The sequence below is a fragment of the Rhinatrema bivittatum genome, chromosome 2 (assembly GCF_901001135.1).
Source record: "Rhinatrema bivittatum chromosome 2, aRhiBiv1.1, whole genome shotgun sequence".
NCBI classification, from domain to species: domain Eukaryota; kingdom Metazoa; phylum Chordata; class Amphibia; order Gymnophiona; family Rhinatrematidae; genus Rhinatrema; species Rhinatrema bivittatum.
The window spans coordinates 718,876,460-718,896,558 of record NC_042616.1 but is presented as its reverse complement, the minus strand read 5'-3'; the positions used below and the strand labels follow the sequence as shown (position 1 = coordinate 718,896,558).

The window sequence follows — 20,099 nt, the reverse complement described above, 5'->3', positions numbered from 1 at the left end:
AGGCAGTAACTAAGACCAGAGGGATGCATAGAAAGAGGCATAACCACCAGGAAAAAGGAGGTGATAATGCTCCTGTATAGATCCTTGGGAGAGGCTTCACCTGGAATACTGTGTTCACGTCTGGAGACCCTACCTCAAAAAAGATAAGGACAGAATGGAAGCAGTCCAGAAAGAGGCAACCACAATGGTGTGGCATCTGTACAGATACCCCTATAAGCTGAGTCTGAAGGGGCTTCATATATATATGCTCTGGAAGAGAGAAGAGACAGGAAATATGATACTGGCCTTTAAATACCTAAAAGGAACTAATGATGCACAAAAATCAAATTTCTTCCAACAGAAAGCAGGAGGTAAAACTAAGTGTCACAATATGAAACTACAAGGGGGAAGACTCAGGAACAATGTCAGGAAATATTTCTTCATGAGAAGGGTGGTAGATGAATGGAATGCCCTCCAGAAGAGGTGGTAAAGATGAGAACAATAATGGAATTCAAAATGGCATAGGACAAATACAAAGCATCCCTGCTGGCTAGAGATGAGGTTCTTAACCCAGTCCTCAGGGCACACATAGCCAGTCAGGTTTTCAAGATATCTACAAAGAATGTGCATAAGATTTGATTTGCATATAATGAAGTTAGTGCATGCATATAAGAAATGAAGACATGGGTAACTTTTCTATTACACAGTAGGAATATCTTGCAAGAATGGTATTTGCTGCTACTCTTAACAGAAGGCTTAGGAGTAGCCTGCACAAAGTGGCAGTTGTTACTACTCAAAAGAAAACTTTCTAGGTAGACTAGATGGACTGTATAGGCTTTAGTTGTCATCTTTCACCATGTAACTATGTTATATGAGTTATGGTCATCACTGAAAAGTTACTATGGCTGAATTCACAGCCTTAAAGCATGGCCCCTGGTTGAGGACTGTCACTGCACTGACCATACCTTGTACAATGGAAGACGGGAGATCTACAAAATAATGAAAAGATCCATGGGTAGTTGCAAATAAAAGGCTCAGGCCAGCAAGATCCTATAAGTAAAAGGAGTATTGAGATGAGAAGAAAATGTTGCTTGTGGTTGAAGAGGATCAGTATTGTATTGCTTGCTGGGTAATCTTATGACTTAAAAGTTTGGGAAGAGGCAAAATTGTGGGTTAAATTAATTTTTATGGTGTGTACTTTGATGTAAAAAAATGGCTAGAAAAGGTAGGTAGCTTCTTTTAGTGTCTTTCTTTCCCTCCCACCCACAAGCTCATTATTTCATTTATAGACTCATATCCCATATAAGACAACAAAAGACATTTTCACATAAAAAAATCAATCAGCAATTTATCTTAAATGAGGGAGTGACCTATCCTTTATTAATTAGTTTAATTGTCCTCTTGCAGGTCATGGCCAAATTAACATTAAATACACCACATAAATTTAATGGACTCTGATTTACACATCTCTATTCCCATAGTACCCTAAATTGACTAAGAACTCAACAATATTAAGATGTGGATAGATGGGGGCCTTCCAGTTTTTTTATACTGAGTGCCACATGTATGATTATCGACCAGTTAGTGTAAGATTGTATGTGTGCACCTGGTGCAAAGAGCTCCTGGTGTTCAGAGAACAAGTCTGATCTCTGGAGGCTAGAGTGGCAGACTTGGAGTAGCTGAGGCAGAGGGATATATAGAGTAGACCTTCAGGTACATGGTAGCCAAGTCCCAACTCCAGTCCAGCAACCCCTATGCTGCTTCAGAGAAGCAAGATAACTTAATTAGGGAGCATCACTCAGGTGTAGCAGGAAGTGATCCTGCTTCTAGATGATGTATTATCCTCTCACGCTGAAGATGAGTCTCAAGGACTAGTGCCCAGGAGGGATGAGTTAGGTTTGCCATCATATCTGGTAAATTCGATTATTAGGAATGTAGATAAGCTGGGTGGTTGGTAGATGTGAGGATCGCTTGATAACTTGCCTGCTTGGTGTGAAGGTCGCAGACATCACACGTCACCTAGATAAGATTTTAGACAGTGCTTGGGAGAAGCCGGCAGTCATGGTACATGTGGGTATCAATGACATAGTAAGGTGTGAGAGGGAAGTTCTGGAAGCTAAATTTAGGCTCTTAGGTAGAAAATTGAAATACAGAACCTCCAGAGTAGCATTCTCTGAAGTCCTCCCTGTTCCACATGCAGGACCTGAGAGAGATGCAGAGCTCCATAGTCTCACTGCATGGATGAGATGATGGTGCAGTAAATCAGGTTTTAGTTTTGTTAGGAGCTGGGTAACATTTTGGGGAAGGGGAAGCCTATTCCAAAAAGATGGGCTCCACCTTAACCAAGGTGGAACCAGGCTGCTAGTACTAATCTTCAAAAAGGAGATAGAACAGCTTTTAAACTAGAACATGGGGGAAAGCTGACAGTCACTCAGCGCTGCATGGTTTGGAAGGAAGATACTGAAACAACAGAGAAGTTAGGGCACCCAAAAGAGAGGTTACAATAAAAGTAAAAGTAGCCTATGTGCCTATAAGTAAAGAACCACCTCAGTTAAATTATTCCAAATTACCCCTGTCAATTGATAAGCAAATTGTTAATACAAACAAAAAGCATAATTTGAAATGTCTGTATGCTAATGCCAGAAGTCCAAAAAGTAAGATGGTGGAGTTATAATGTATAGCACAGAATGAAGAGGTAGACATAACTGGTGTCTCAGAGATCTGATGGAAGGAAAATAACCAATGGGACAGTGCTATACCATGGTATAAATTATATCATAATGATAGAGTAGATCAATTTGGGGAGGGCGCTTTATCTTAGGGATAGTATTTGAGTCCAATAGAATAAAGAACCTACAGGAGACTAAATGCACAATAGAATCTTTATGGGTAGAAATTCCTTGTGTGATGGGAAAGAGTATAGTGGTGGGGCTATACACCATCCACCTGGCCAAAATGAACATAGAGATTATGAAATGCTAACAGAGATTAGGGAAGCTAACAAATTTGGCAGCATAGTAATAATGGGAAATTTCAATTACTTCAATATTGACTGGAAAAATGTAACATCAGACATGCTAAGAAGGTAAAGTTTCTAGATGAAATAAGTGATTGCTTCATGGAGCAGTTGGTCTGGGAACCAAGGAGAGGGGTATCATTTTATACCTCATTCTCAGTGAAACAGAGGATTTGGTGCAAATGTTAATGGTGGTGATGCTGTTCGGCAACAGTGATCATAGTGCAATCAAATTTGACTTAATGACTGGAGGGAGGACATTAAGTAAATCTAGAGCTCTAGCATTAAACTTTCAAAAGGAAGATATCATAGATATGAGATCTTAGAGCTATGGTGTGGTTGATGCAACCTAGTAGGCGAACCCACTAGGCCTACTCTGACAGTTGACAGGCTCACTGTTACTGGGACTGGAGCTGTAGCTTCACCTATACCAGCCCTGTTCCCCATAGGTTGATCTCTTGGGTTCCAAGGGTCAGCAGGGCTTCAGCAGAAGTCCCAAAAGAAGACGTCAGATGAAGTCAAGAGTCAGACAGAGATCAGGACTAGCAGCGAGTATTTAGTGTTTGAGTCCAGGCTATGGGTCAGGCAGGCAGCGAACAGACGGTGTCCAAGTATAGGCCAAGGATCAGGGCAGGCAGCAAACAGGTGGTATTCGAGTCCAGGCCAACGGTCAAGGCAAGCAACGACACAGGAGAGCAGTCAAAATTCAAGGCAGAGGTCAGAAGTGGAAAGTCAGGCCAGGACAGATAAGTCAGGGCAAGACAAGAACAGAGGAACAGGACAAGACCGAACAGACAAGGCAGGACAACAGAGAGGCAGGGCAACATAGGAACAAGCCAAGGCAGGACAGCAGGATTTTTTTTGTTTTGTTTTCCCTCTTCCTAAACCTGGAGATATACATGTAGGGGTTTATTTCCTGAAAGAAGAAATAGAAGCCGGAGGGCTTAAGAGAAGTGCACAGCAATGTATTTCTGTGTCGTGGGAGTTCCTCAGTCCCAAGAGCTGGCTGAGAGGAAGAATCTGAGACTGTAGGTGTGGCAGATGGAAAGGCCAGACAGGTCAGTGGGGCCAGCAAAGCCACTCCCAGAAACCATAGATGCCCAGAGAGAGGAAAGCAGAATTAAATGGTGGCAGCTGGTCACTGAACTACAGGAGACTGCAACAGAGGTAATCCAATGGGAAGCAGAGGTAAGGCAAGTTGCCAGAGAAAGCACTATGGTAGTAAGTGAACTGGGTGACATGCTGAGATCATCCAGAATGGCCTGAAAGCAGAGGAAGTGTAGCAACCCTGTGAGATGCTGGGTTGGAACAGCACCCCTATAGTATGGCTAACTTACTCACCGAGGGTGGTGTGACACAAGAAGGATAAAAGCTGGGAGTTACAAAAAGGGGAGAAGATTGGCTTGGTCAATACAGATATGGGCCTTCTCAGAGACTGCCCTGGAAAAGGCACTGCTATAGAGGCTGGCAATGAAGCTAGTGATGAAAAAGCCTAAACAGGATTATCTCAATGGGCCAGAGCAAATCCAAGAAAGGTAAGAACAGTTCAGTGCATGACAAGAGAAGAAGAAAAAAGACCTGTGAATAGACTCATGTAAATGGGGCATAGGTACAAGGAATCTTGCGATGGAACCATGCAGTACAGATTCCCATGGAAGGACAGGAGTCCCACGTATGGTTACCAATAGGAGAGCAGCACCCCTATAGTATGGCTAACCTACTCACCAAGGGCAGTTTGACACAAGAAGCCAAGGGTAGAAAGCCAGAATAAGAGGACAACACTGAGGTGGTGATAGAGGTCTGAAATCCAGAGGTCCAGCAGACAGAGGAGAAACCAGACCAGTTTGGGGAAAATGGGGCCGCTACCCATCAGCAAGAGAGAGAGAGACTAAGTACGCCAGGACTGGCAAGAAAATTTTGGAGATCCAGCCTGGAAAGGACAAGATTCTAGTAGAGACTGGTGAAATGGACATTCCAGGGAATTGGACTCTGAGGCTAACCAGGATGGTTTGCCCAGACAAGGAAGAGGGCTTGAGGGGGGTGTAAGAAAGCCTCATCTAAAAACCCAAAAGGTTGGGAGAGAGGTACCTTGTTAGAGAACAAAGCTACCCTTGGTAAAAAGAATCCCTAGTGGGGAAAGTGCAAGGCATTCCCTGGTTTGGAAACCCATATCCTAAGGCTGGCAGGGTTAGAATGGGAAAGATGTGTCACAGGTTGAGACAGGACCCAAGAACAAGCCTGGGGGGGGGTTCCAATTGTGGGACACAGCCCTGGTAGGGGCAGATGCTCAATTGGGTAAGATTGAGCTGAGGGGGAGGGTATGTGGCAGAGTACCTTAAAGAAACCCTCAGAATACATTAATACAAGGGTCCCAGCAGTATGGGCCCGCTCCACCTTAACACAGGACCATTCTGAGTTCAGGGTGTCTCCTCTGACAAGGAGTGTAGGCTCAGAGTAGAGCAAGAGAGACCCTGGGGAAGATGAGACAGCAGCTCCATTGAATACTGCTTGATAGATGTGTTTGGTAAGAAGTATTGCTGAGGTAAGCTGCTTCTATGTTACGACTTGAATGTGTATAATAAAAATGTGTAAGAAAAAACTGGAGTCCAGACTGTAATCTGTCCTCTAGCCAGCCTTAGACTGCTTGTGCTCTGTGACACTGCATTTAAAAAAGGTTTGGACAAGCTCCCGGAGGAAAAGTCCATTAACAATTATTAAGGTAGAGTTGCAGAAATTCACTGCTTATTCTTGGGATAAGCAGCTTGGAATCTGCCTACCCCTTGGGATCCTGCCAGGAACTTGTGATCTGGATCGGTCACTGCTGGAAACAGGATACTGGGCTTGATGGACTTTTGCTCTGACCCAATATGGCAAGTCTTATGTTCTTAACAAATTAGAGTCTCTGGAAAATGTAGTCAGTGTTAAAAATCTTGCTAATTTCTTTAAAAACTAGAGTATCCCCCTAGGAATTCTTTAGGAAATATCGTAAGAGAAATGGTGAAAATCTCCATGCAGATGGATATTTTGATCTCTAAAATCTATGTTCCTTCTGTGAATCATGAGGAGATTAAAGAAGCAGCAGCTCTTAATTCTGTCATTAATACTGAAATTATAGATCTGTCAGCCTTTCCGAAGATGCCCCAAGATGATATCCTCAAAGGCTTGGTATTTACAAAATATAATTTAAAAAAAAAAAAAAAGAAACTATATATATATATAAAAAGACTTATGTCGCTCAGTTAGTCAGTTAGTCATACTGTCATGTCTGTTTGGCCAAAAGGCAGGTAGTGGCCGGAACAGTAGAAAGTGCACTGTGCAAAGACAATCTGCTCTGTCTGCAAAGTCCTGCCTGTAAGGTTCCCGCACACACACAAAAAGGCACATGCTGACAAACAGGCACCCACATAGTCAATGCAGCACACAAGCAGGCAGACACAGACACACACAGGCAGAGACACACGCTCCCACATGTACATGCAACAGGTACCACAGGCAGGCACAGGCATACAAACATAGGCCCCCGCCCAGACAGGCAGACATACACACCCAGGCTCCCCCAAACACATACATGCATAGGCAGACACAGACACTGACACAGGCAAGGGCAATTCCCCCCACACACACACTCACAGGCCCCCACACCCAGGCATGCACACACACAGGTTCCCAAACACAAACACACAGGCTCCCCCAAACACATACATGCATAGGCAGACACAGACACTGGCAAGGGGAACCCCCCTCCCCACACACACTCACAGGCCCCCAACACCCAGGCATGCACACACACAGGTTCCCAAACACAAACACACAGGCTCCCACACAAGCAACACAACACAGACACACAGAGGCAAGCACACATACACGGGCACAGGCACTCACACATAGGTACACACACACCCCAGTAAGCACACACATACACACAGGCACAGGCCCGTACACTCTGAGGCTCTGGCCCTCATACCCAGACATGCACACGCACAGCCTGTTATAGACCAGACCAGACTACCCAAGCAATGCCGGGCACTTTTCGCTAGTGTATATCTAAATTTATTTTTTTTTTATAATTGTGGATTTTTATTGTATACATCTTTGGTTAATATAGAAAGGCAGTATATTAAGAACAAGAATAAACTAAACTAAAACTATAAAGATATTTCTTTGTGTGGCTGAAACATGAGCATAATCCCAGCAGTGGCCCATTTGATTCAGCTCAGAAGGAAATCTTTTGTTCAGATGAGCTTTTTTTGTTTCTTTCTTTTTTTTTTTTTTAAATTTCCCATTAAAGTGTACAGTACATCATCAAGGGAAGACATTCATTTTTTGCAGATCATTTTCATTTAGAAATATTTTGGTTGATAAAAATGTGGCTGTATAAATTTTTCATTAGATAATTCATTGCTGTCCAGTGGCAGGTAGTTTGGTGGTTCACTTTAGTATTATATTGTAGCTAGACTGTATGTTTATATGTCTTATCCTTTACTTATTTTCTTTGTCCCCCTATAAATATGGATTAGTCACAAATTATGCAGTAATAAATAAAACTCACTTTTTTTCCTTTGCTGATTTTATATTATTTTGACTCAAATAATTTGTGATTGATATCCACATATTTTGTACGAAATGCTAATAAAAAAGAAAAAAATCTTTTATTACTTATAATTTGGAGACAACCAATGAAAAATATTATCCAAGAGAGAAATGCAGCAACATCTTATAAGAACTATTTTCCATGCAGCAACAATGGAGAATAAGAACAGTTTAACTGTGTAGCACAATAAAGGCTACGCATCAGTGACAAGATGTGAAATGCTACAAAAATATTGTTTTTGGAAAGAACAGAACTAAAGTTTAGGATCTTAACCTTGCTTCTGATGAATTGTGTCATATTAAAGGATGCAAGATGAGCCAGAAAATACAAATGATCTAGCATAAGGGATTAGCGCATTCCTCTATAGAGCAAACAGCCGCCAGCCCCAATAACTTGTATCTAAAGGGGCATGGACGTGCAAGTCCAGATATGAGCAAACTGTAATGATATACTAAAAATAGGCTTGTAGTCTCTGGTGTGCTCCTGAAGATTGAAAGTGTGGGCTCCAGCAGCCCAAAAGAGCAGCAGTGTGAGCTCTGCCAGCTCTAAAGGGTGAGAGCTTGGGCTCTGCCTGTCCTGAAAGATGGACGCATTGGCTCCAACACAGTCCTCAACAGCCATAAACATAGAAGTATGGACTTCAATATTCCCAAAGGACAGGAGTGCAGTTCAAGCACCTACATAGCAGCCCTTGGTGGAAACAGAGAATACAGAGGATCTCTGATCTCCCGCAGGTTCCTACAGGAAGGTAGACTATGTTAGCCCTTGCAAGGGGGCATAGTATATATATATATATATATTTTTTTTTTTTTTAAAAGACGTTTGGTTTCATGTTGAAAGGGGAACCAAACCTTTGTTATTTCTGGAGGAGAGGTGTAGCTATTTGTTAACCATAAAGAAGCAAAGAATTAACTTGGGGGTCCACAGTCTGGCCTAAGCCAAGGGTTTTAACTCAAGTCCTTGAAAATTGTAAAAATAAGCAGATGTCCACTATGACTATTCATCAGATATATTTGCATACACTTGATCTAAGAACTAAGCTGATTTACATATTTTGGTTAGTCAGACTAGCAGACCGGTTTGCGGTTCTCAATAATTAGAGTGGAGGTATGTGTTTAGCATAGGCTTAATGTCCGGACAAAAAACTGATCTTTCAGTCCAAGGAGAGATATGGTAGATCTTGTCCTTCTATAGAATTTGTGTTTACCAAGGTGAACATACACCAGGAATGACAGCATCTGTGATTCTCAGAAGGAAATGCTTTCCTGCTGCTCAAGGGCAATCTAATTCAAAAAATGGATTCCCTGTGAGACAAGCCAGTTGCACGCCACTGAGCAAGTCCAGGAAAGAGTACATCATCCTTGGGAATGAGACATCTGAGGTGTTAATCCATAAATGGAATGATGGTCTGGGAACATCCTTAAGCCCTCAGGCGGGAAAGCGAAATGGTTAAATGCACCTCACAGTTCTTTGTGACAGCAGCTTATTGAGCTTATGGTGCATTTGCTTCACAGAACATGTTGCACACCAATTGTCTGTTCTTCCTTGATCCCATTCTATAGCACACAATGCTGGAGAGGATGCGGGGAACTGGCTCCTACTTACAAATATGGTGGCATTTTCCAGGAGTCAGGCAATTTTGGAATAAAGTAATGGAAGAGACAGTAGATATAATCTGTCTCCCTGTTTACATAGCGCCTATTACTAGCTTATTGGGTTGCTGGGAGGGTTCACTGATGCCTTGTAAGCATAGAATTTTGGTCAGTCAATTATTACTTGCTGCGCTCTTCACTATAGCCATCTTTTGGGAATGAAATCCTTGTATTCAATATTGGCGCTTGCAAGTGCAAAATATTGCTGATATTGAATGCTTGCACTTCAGTTTGAAACATGAGCAAGCTAAGTACAATGCCATCTGGGGTCCCCCTTCCAACAGTACCTTGCAGAACAATGCAATTAGGATGTGCCTCTCTGTATGTCCTGCTTCCTTTTCGAGTGATTTCAGTACTTGCCATGATGGTGTAGTTCCTCTCTTGCTTGACTGTATGTACTTCTTCAATGCAATATATGACAGCAGCATATTGTATAGCTGATTTTGTATGTTGTATTTGTATGCCAGAAAACTTTATAAATAAAAAATTATAAAAAAAAGATGTAGATTCCCAGAGGGAAAAGTGAGTTTCATTGTAATGAGCAACTTCAGGGCAGGTCAACATCCATGAAGGAAGTGTGAAATACTGAAGAGTTTTTTCATTAAAGAAAAGAGAAGTTCCGCCCATAATTTACAAAAGTCTACGCTCCTGGATACGTGTGTCTCTCTGTTGGTATTTGGATATGCAAGGATCCAAAAAAAACCAAACCCCTGACATTCCCCTAAACATCTGACATACATTTGTAGAATGAAAGACAGAAATTATCTCATAAACCTTTTATCCATTCTGAAACAAGGCTCAAAATGTTAGAGGAGATATTAAAATAGATGATTTTACAGTAAAAATGAGAGTGCAAGCTCCTCTCAGCAGCTTGAAAGAAAACAAGCTGACGGTCGGTGTGTGCTAGGCAACTAGATTCAAAACTTTAGAACTCCCAGTTTGAGTTGCGTCTTTCAAGGCAGTATACAATAGATCACGGGACGGATAAGTGTGAATCTATTCAAAATAAAATAGTCATCTTTATGGCTCTTGCTGACAAACTTTGGAAGTAAATCTTAAAGTAAGACATATGTTCCGTGATAAATCCCCTTTGCAATTACAATATCAAAAGCTTTGCTGAAACAAAGTCTACAGCATTTCAGGAGATTCATCTGAAATTCCCATTGTATTTATGTTTCTATGGTGCTAAGCTGACCACAGAGGTGATTTTGGGAAGGTCCCACATTCAAAAGAATTAACCTTGTCTCAAATACTTAACTTCTCAATGATGAAAATACATTCTTTCCCAATTAACATTAAGAAATCAAATCTAGCTCCATGTGATTAATAGGAAACAGATGTTCGACTTTTTTTTTATTATTATTTGAAACATTTCCCTAATTTCTCATCCCTTTCTTATGACTAGGCAGTAGGAGGCACTCTATCCCTTATTCCCGAACTCAGTGGATACAAAGTTGTTTTGAGAATTCTTTTCATTACTGGTTCCAAATTCCACCAACAAAACAAGCTCCCCTAACATTGTTTTTATCTCAGTTGAGTATTCTGAAACCAGAAAACACAATTCAACTTACAATATATATTCTGGGAGCAACACGTCTACAAGTTAACATTACATTGCATATCTCTGAAAGTCATGGTGTTTGTCCCTGGCCAAGAACTATCATCACAATGATTGGGGTAGATGAGGGGGGAGGGGGTCATAAAATAAGGGAAAATCTCTAAGGTTCATGGAGCTGGAACCCAACTGAGCTTGAATCCCAAAGAAGCAGGAGAAAACTAATGGGGAGGATGACTCAGAACCAACACCAGGAAATATTTCTTCACGGAGAGGGTGGTGGATGCCTGGAATCCCCTTCTGGAAGAGGTGGGGAAGATGAAAATAGTACACAAATTAAAAAAGGCATAGGATAAACACCGTGGATCCCCCTAAAGGCCAGAGAAGGAAATGAAGGAAAGGTGTAAGGCAGTAACCTGCATGGAGAAGCAACTTCTTCCCCTAACAGAAGGCATGAGGATTACTACCCTTAACCAATTAGCTTTCATGATTTTGATGCAACTGCGGTATCGCTCGCCACTTCGATGGTGGAGGGGGAAAAAGGGAATAGGATTCAGAGCTGGGCCCTGACATTTATGGTTCGGTGCATTGATATGCAGACATGAGGGAAAAAGTGCAGGATGCTTTACTAAATCCCAAAACAAAGCATTGTCTGAATTATCAAGAAGGCTGCTCATTCTGTAAAAAAAAAAAAAATGTTAGCAGTAATTTTGTTATGGGTTTGACAGTGCTTAGTTCCGATTGTTAATATTACTTACCCTTAACATAAGGCTTGGGAGTAACATGGATGGAGTGGCAGTTAATATTATAAGAAACTTGCTGGGCAGACTGGATAAACCATTTGGGTTTTTTTTATGCCATCATTACTATGTACATTTTTTTCCATTTCTCTCAATAATTATTCCCCCAAATTTTCATAGGGCAAATTAGAAGTGTACTTTTAACTGGCTTTAACTATGTCTATTTAAAAACAATTCCATGTATGCTTTTAAACATTTGACAGATCTGAATTTGCATGGGGAAAAACTACCTGTGTATGTATGTGAATATATATATATATATATATATATATATATATATATATAATTATTATAATACCAACAGCTCTTCCCTGCCCCATACTCCCACATATACAATGATTGCAGAATCACTACTGGCACTGACTCCCCTAATTTTTCGACAACCTCCATGGTGATCTTCCTCAGGATCCTGGACGCATGCAGTCCAAAGTTTGCTTTACTATTGGATGGCATCAAATTATCACTGGAAGACGAGCAGGAATGTAAGGTAGGAAATGTACCTTCTTCCTGTCAGCCAGGGACATGCCAGAAGGCAAAGGATCTAGGGTAGGACCACGGGGGATTACCATGGGGTTCACAATTAGAGGTTGCTAGGGAAAATGGAGGAAAAGGTGACACTTCTTGTGGGGTGTGTTCCAGCGGCAGTGAATGCCCAACCAGGGGCCAAGAGAAGATGGCTGAGTCCGGATGAAGATTGCCACCACTTCAATGTTGCTGGCAAATCTACAGAAGTAAATTACGGTAGTTGCATACTGTTTGATAATGAAATGTAGGTGGGCTGTTTTCTCGCTTGACCCTATCCTTGGAACACCTACTTTTAGCACAGCTAAAAATACCTGCATTGGGAAATCACATAGGCGCTTTTGAAAATTTGCTTTAGGTGACTAGTGGCAATCTACCAACAGTTCGTGGACCCCTATCTTCTTCAAGCAGATGGAGACTAGGGCTTTGAAAATCAAATCCAACATGCATGCACCTTCTCCCATTTTAAATGAAATATAACGAGAAAAATGTAAGATGCTAACGAACAGATTGATTAAAAAATATGTGAAAAACTGTTGATGTTTACAGAACTGACAATGAGAAGTAGCTGGTTTGATTCAGTCCTAGTAAAAACCAGTGTGAGATCTGGTTTAAGAGACCTTACACCAATATGCCTAATGATGACTTAAGTTATAGTATGAAGCTGTATGAATGAAGTGGACCAAAGAAGATTGCCAGTAAGATTATCTTTTTAATTTGCTTAATTTAGATGTTTAGTTACCTCTGGTCATCAGCCCCACTCTGAGTGCTGTTCAGGACAATTCTCCAAAGGTCTGAAGCCACAAGCTCCTTCTGGTCACTGACAAGATTGACACTGGGCAGTTGCAGCTCGCAAACTTTGCTTTCAGATAGGTTAAATTCTCGGAAGGCAACAAATGACTGCTGGAGCTCATCCCAGTATTCCAAGCTACAAGGAACCTTTGAAAACAGTAAAGAATGTAGTAGTTATTTAATGACAGTAAAACTTTACAGCAGTTTGCAAGTATACAAACCTAGGACCTAAACTTTAGAACAAAAAAACCTAACTAAAAAGGAACCAGGTTAACATCTAGCAGCCAGGAGAATTTAAATTGCTAAAATGTACTCACATATTATTACACATCATTCTATCAGCTTAACATAAATTGCTAGTGCCCTCACTTTCAAGATATAACTTAAAATTATAAAATACATTACAATATATAATTTTTTTTACTGAATCCTTCCTGACCATTTTAGAAACGTTGTCAACCTTGAATTCATGGGGGTTGTATTATTGTGGTCACGAGCCAATAACATTTGGGTGCAGGCAAATATCTGGAACAGAAGCAGGGTTTAGGGTCGCAATCAATGAACATGATTATTTGACCCATCTCTAGTTTTGATGAGGACTAGCACTGCACTGCCTTGGTTTACTTAAATTCACTAATGTTTCCTCAGAAATAAAACAAAACACAGAATAAAGAAGATCTTAAATGTATTTTGTCTCAGAACCAGTACTATATTTGTTTTCTAGCTTTGTAGCTGTCACTAATATTGTAAATCATGGCGTAGGCTATAACACATAGTATAGGATTACTTTTAAAAAGTGGAGGATATAAAAATAATAGATCTCCTAATGAAGACTCATTCATCTTTGGAAGGATTAATGGAATAGACTAAGAATTACTGAGTAAAGATATATAATTGCAGTTTTCACTGCAGAATTGCAAATAGTTAACTGGAGATTTCATACTGCCTGAACTTCATTCATTTAGAATCTGTATCCTGGTTCCATTTTTATGCATGCAAACTACAACATCAGATTAGGCATTTCAGATCACAACATGGGAGTCAACTACATTGGAGCCGTGTTAATGCCTAGGCAAACTGGGCACATGCCTAAGGCCTAAAGTCAAGATGGGGTCTACAGACGGGCCAAGTCTCCCGCAAGTTGAAATTCCAACCAGATGTGAGATATTTGTGGATGGGTAGAAACTGACAATTGCAGGTTTCAATTAAGTGAGCACTGGGCAAGCAGTATCTTTCAACTATCAATATAATTGTTGGTAATCTACCAACCAACTGCTTCTTTAGTAGCAGACTCTTCCCACATCCTTATGGTTCCAGTTAATCCCCTGTCCCCTCAGGCACGACTCCAAGCCCTCTCTCCCAGCCCACTTTTGTTCCCACCCCTTCAGATTTCCACATCCCAGCCCTCCCACCGTAAACTTCCACTCCCATAACATTTCAGGCCAAGGGAATGTGCAAGGGCTGGTCTTGAATCTGGCAGCACTGGGTGAAAAGTGAGCTCAAAGCTTCTGTCCCACCAGCACCACCACGTCTTGGCTTCTGCACAAGAAGGTAGGTCCTGTAAACAAGATCACATTTCAAATTTCTTTATAACAGCATTTGGCTCCTTTTTAATTTCTCATATTTAGGGGTACATATCCATGTATTTATATTTGGAGTACAGATACTGATTTTGTTCATCTAATCTTAGGTTTCTACTGATTGCAACTGTTGGATCTGCCATTTTCTTCAGACGTTAATTTTTTGATAGAATGCCTTGATAGTACTTGGGAGGATATCGCTTATGTACAGGCCACTAAATTTTTCTAATTCATTGGCTTGATGTATGTTGACCCAAATTCAAACCTTGCTTTACTATTGGGAGTTAAGCACTTGAAGAACCCTATTAAGTAAGTCAGGGAGTGGGGTAAAGTTATACGGCTAGAGTTAATCAGCTAACTTTACTTGGATATTCAGTAAAATATAACAGTATACGCATTCTGCTGAATAGATCTGGCTAAAATCAAGTTTCCTGGTTAAATTTATCTGGATAACTTTAAGACAGCTTTGCTACATGATTAGACTTATCCAGATAACTTTATTTGAATAGAGCTGATTATCAGCACTAACTGCCTGACATTAAGTCCCACCCCTGGAATGCCACTCCACCACCTCTTTTTTATCCAGCTAAATTTTGAATGCATAATGAGTTACCTGCACAAAATTTAAAAAGAAAGCAGGAGGGAGGGAGGGTATGGAAGGGGAAAAAAATTATTGAAATCAAAGATTTGTCTGGGTTTGGTTCCAAGATAGCTGATAAGTGATACCACACTCAAGCAGGGCTGCCATGGGTGTTCCTTCATTTGCCTGGATTATTTTCCACTGTTTTAATGGTAAAGAAGAGGAAGGAGAAAGTTTGAGGAGCTCTCCCCACCAGTTCGAACTTACCGGTTTTGCATCAGCCCATGATTACTGGTTTTATGTGACCTACTGCTTCATTGGGGCTGAAGTGAGCACAGGAGACAGAGGGTATTACCTCCAGCTATGCAATGGATGTTTCACTAAGTCTGGGCCTCTGCGAGACACCTGTGAAGCTGTTGCTGAAGTAAAACTTCAAGAAGAGGCTGGAATGGACATGACTGCTGCATCATCTGGGGTTTCAGGACCTGGGAGTTGTTCAGAGTGGGGCAATAGGAGTTGTTTGATCAACCAGAGCCACACTTAGATCTTTTTCCTGGGTGGTAGCTCCTAATATGGAACCTAACATCGTGTAACTACAGCATGGGTTATTTTTCCCTATATGCATCTCCTTGCACTTATCCACATTAAATTTCATCTGCCATTTGGATGCCTAAACTTCCAGTCTTGCAATATCCTCCTGCAATTTATCACAATCCGCTTGTGATTTAACTACTCTGAATAAGGAATACCCCACTCATCATATTCCTTTCTAGATCATTTATAAATATATTGAAAAGCACCAGTCCAAGTATAGATTCCTGAGGCACTCCACTTTTTACCCTTTTCCTCTGGGAAAATTGACCATTTTAATCCTACTCTCTGTTTCCTGTCTTTTAACCAGTTTGTAATCCACGAAAGGACATCGTCTTCTATCCCTTGTCATTTAGTTTTCTTAGAAATCTCTCATGAGGGACTTTGTCAAATGTCTTTTGAAAAACCAAATACACTAAATCACCTTTATCCACATGTTTATTAACCCCCTTCATAAAAATGAAGCAGATTTGTGACTTCCCTGGGTAAATCCATGCTGACTGTGTTCCATTAAACCATGTCTTTCTATATGCTTTGTGCTTTTGATCTTTAGAATAGTTTCCACTATTTTTCCCAGCACTGAAGTCAGGCTAACCGGTCTGTAGTTTCCCAGATCGCTCCTGAAACCCATTTTAAATATTGGGACTACATTGGCCACCCTCCAATCTTCAGGTACAATGGATGATTTTAATGATGGTTACAAATTTTAACTAACAGATCTGAAATTTCATTTTTTTGTTTCTTCAGAACCCTGAGGTGCATACCATCTGATCCACCCCAGGGTTAAAAACATATCTATGTAATAAAGCACTGAAAGACATTTCCAATGAGACTATATAACAACATCTCTACCATGGGAGATGTAACTTGACTGTCTGATTTTTTTTTTGTATGTATCTTTGCACTAATTTCTATGTTTGGTTTGTTATCCAACTTGAACTTCTAGTGATAGGTGCAGACTATAAATTTTAATAAACTGAAATTGAAATATGTTGTCAATATTCAAAATGTAACTTATGGAGTTTTTTTTTAATCCATTCAGTTGTATTTTTTTCTTGATGCTAAGAATGCGGGAGAATTGGGAGATTCAGGTATTAGGGGAGACAAATAGCTTTCTTGTAGCACTTTTTGTAAATGAGCAACAGACATTTGAATGAATGTTACTTTATCTTTTTAACTATTTCCTAACATGCCAATCCTGTTTGGTTTTGGTTTGTTTTTGGTATCCTCCCAGTTATTGGTGGGCTAGCTTAGGGCATTATACATATGTAACCCCAGGGCACACAATCCAATTTATCTCGTCTGGGGCTGCTCCAGCTAAGCTCTCACTTATGACCCAGATGTTGAGTGTGTGTGTATAGTAATTTGGTGCTTCCTATGAGGTGAGAGGCTGTAAGAATTAGACAAGATCAGGACTTGATGTGAAATAGTTTACTGATTCATAAAGTTAAATAAAGTTCATTTGTCCAAAAAAATGAGTGCACATCTGCAGAGACCCCACCTAAGACTGTTGGCACAGGATTTTCTTATGGGTAGGTAGGTGTCCTTTGTTACATACATCTGGGTAGAGCCCATTGTGATTTTTAGAGTATAAACTCTCCCAGCAACTGTGCGGGAATCCTATGGAAGGGGTTCACCTTGCATTGCAAAAATCCTACCTTTAGACATCTTCTCCCTCTTGGACACCCAGTCTGTCCTGGCCCCTTGATGTGCAGAGATCCGATGGGGTCTCCTTCTCTGGTTGTTTCTTTCTTTGGTTCAGTTGTTCCTTTATCCTTAGCTTTTACCTCAGGGATTTCTCTTGTGGAAAAATCAAGGGATCAGGCTATTTCTCAGCACTGCAATCCCAGTGGGGAAGGGGGAATCCAAAAATTGTCCGCACTTAACTTAAAGTCCAAATATACTTTAAAGCTTAACTGGATACTTCTTCTTAAACTGCTGTCACAGGTGGTTGCCACACTGAGGGTAGGAATGGGCTCCCACTGATCTTCAGCCCCTGTTCCTTGAGTATGGCCAGCGAGGATGACTTTCCCCAAAGAAGTAGGGTTAACGCAGTTCCTTCGAAAAATAGAACTTTCCTAGACTTCACAATTTCTCATAGCAGGATCCATCACTGGTGCCTGCCTGCCTGCCTAGGGTTTAGAGTTGGCTCACAGGTCTTTGGTCCCCTGAGAGTCCTTTTCCCCCTAAAGCAGGAGTCGGGAACCTTTTTGGCTGAGAGAGCCATGAACGCCACATATTTTAAAATGTAATTCCGTGAGAGCCATACAAAACCTACCAAATTAATTTACTACAACCCCCTACTCTCCTGATGCCCCCCAAGACCTGCCAAATTAATTTACTACAACCCCCCACCCTCCTGACCCCCCCAAGTCCTGCCAATAGTCCCTGGTGGTCCAGCGGGGGTCTGGGGCTCGCAGACAAATCTTTAATAAAAAAAGTAAAAATCTAACAAACCCCCCCACCCTCCTGATGCCCCCCAATACCTCCAAAACTAATTTACTACAATCCCCCACCCTCCTGACCCCCCCAAGACCTGCCAAAAGTCCCTGGTGGTCCAGCGGGGGTCCAGGGCTCGCAGACAAATCTTTAATAAAAAAGTAAAAATCTAACAAAACCCCCCACCCTCCTGACACCCCCCAAGAGCCTTCAAAATTAATTTACTACACCCCCCCCAAGACCTGCCAAAAGTCCCTGGTGGTCCAGCAGGGGTCCAGGAGTGGTCCAGGAGCGATCTCCTGGACTTGGGCTGTCGGCTGCCAGTAGTCAAAATGGTGCCGATGGCCCTTTGCCCTCACTATGTCACTGAGGTCGACCAATGGCAACGGTAGCCCCTGTGACATAGTAAGGGCAAAGGGCCATCGACGCCATTTTGATTACTGGCAGCCGACGGCCCTTTGCCCTTACTATGTCACAGGGGCTACCGCCGCCATTGGTCGACCCCAGTGACATAGTGAGGGCAAAGGGCCGTCGGCGCCATTTTAACTACTGGCAGCCGACAGCCCAAGTGCAGGAGATCACTCCCGGACCGCTCCTGGACCCCCGCTGGACCACCAGGGACTTTTGGCAGGTCTTGGGGTGGGGGTCAGGAGGATGGGAGGTTGTAGTAAATTAATTTTGGAGGCTCTTGGGGGGCGTCAGGAGGGTGGGGGTTTTTGTTAGATTTTTACTTTTTTATTAAAGATTTGTCTGCGAGCCAGATGCAGCCATCAAAAGAGCCACATCTGGCTCGCGAGCCATTGGTTCCCGACCCCTGCCCTAAAGGGTATCAGGCTCTCTGCAACTTAAAATAAGTAGGACCCTCTGGCAGGGAATGCATGATGAGGTATCTCCTATGAAAGAAAACTCCTTAGGTTGAGGCCAGGAGGCCTCACCAGAGGGTACAAAAAATACATCCTTAGTCTCTGACTGCTTCCTTAAATTGAACCCATGATTACTTAAAATATCTGGGCTAAATAGCAGTGAGTCATCCAATCCAAAACCTCCTGGGGGGAGGGACTGATGGGTGTGGATGGCTCCTATGTAGAAGGTGTTAAGGACAGGGATAGTGGCATCTAGTGGCCAGACTGGGAGGGTCTGCCACATATTTATTTCAAATTCTTTTTGTTTTATAATTTGCATAGTAGCCCTTGCACCATAACTTAGTTATTCTGATATGTTAATTCTAAACAGCAATAAGTAAAAAGAAACTTTTTAATATGAACCTCATACTAGATGGCGGCTTACATCAGGTACTGGTTAAAACATTTTGCTTTGTCTATTTCATCTATGTAATGAGCACTATAGTCCCTTAGGGGCAATGTAATAAAGTTTAGCATGCATGTTAAGAGCCTTTTGTGCATACTAAAATACCGTGCAATGCAAGAAGATCTTATTGTGCATGCTAGAATGGCTCTCCAGCATATTAGTGGATATATGCAGAGTCGGTGCATCCCATTAGGCGAACTAAGCGGTCGCCTAGGGTGCCAATCATTAGGGGGTGGCAAAGAGCAGCCATATGGGGCTGCGAACGAAGTCTATCCCGCTCATGGCCAAGAGGAGTAGAGACTTGGCAGGCCGCGAGCGGTACCCATCCTGCTCAAGGCTGAGAAAAGCAAACACTCTGTGGGCCACGAGCAGCATCTTAGTGAATGAGGTCTGGACCAGGGGGATTGCGGGCACAAGGCAGAAGGTTCACCTAGGGCACCTAACATCCTGAATATATGCTAAAATTAGCATCTACTCACATGTAAATGAATGTGGGGCATATACAAATGAGTCTTTACCAGGTACACAATAAAGAGCATGCCTTAGATCAGGTGTTACTTTTTTTTTTTTTTTTTTTTTTTTACAGGAACGGAGAAAAATCTTGAACTACCCCCTTGCAAACTGCCCTGAAGTAAAAAGGCAGATTGGCAGGAAGTTTCATCCTTCCTACTCCCCGATAAACACAAAAGTGTCA

At 41.7% G+C, this 20,099-nt stretch overlaps 1 protein-coding gene across 1 annotated transcript in view; it reads right to left on the bottom strand.

Annotated features, from left to right (window-relative positions):
- Positions 1-20,099, bottom strand: part of VPS13B (vacuolar protein sorting 13 homolog B) — a 2,198,633-nt gene that overhangs the window by 296,427 nt on the left and 1,882,107 nt on the right. Inside the window, 1 exon segment of the mRNA XM_029587199.1 lies at positions 12,858-13,054. Within this exon segment, the coding sequence (XP_029443059.1) occupies positions 12,858-13,054 (197 nt within the window).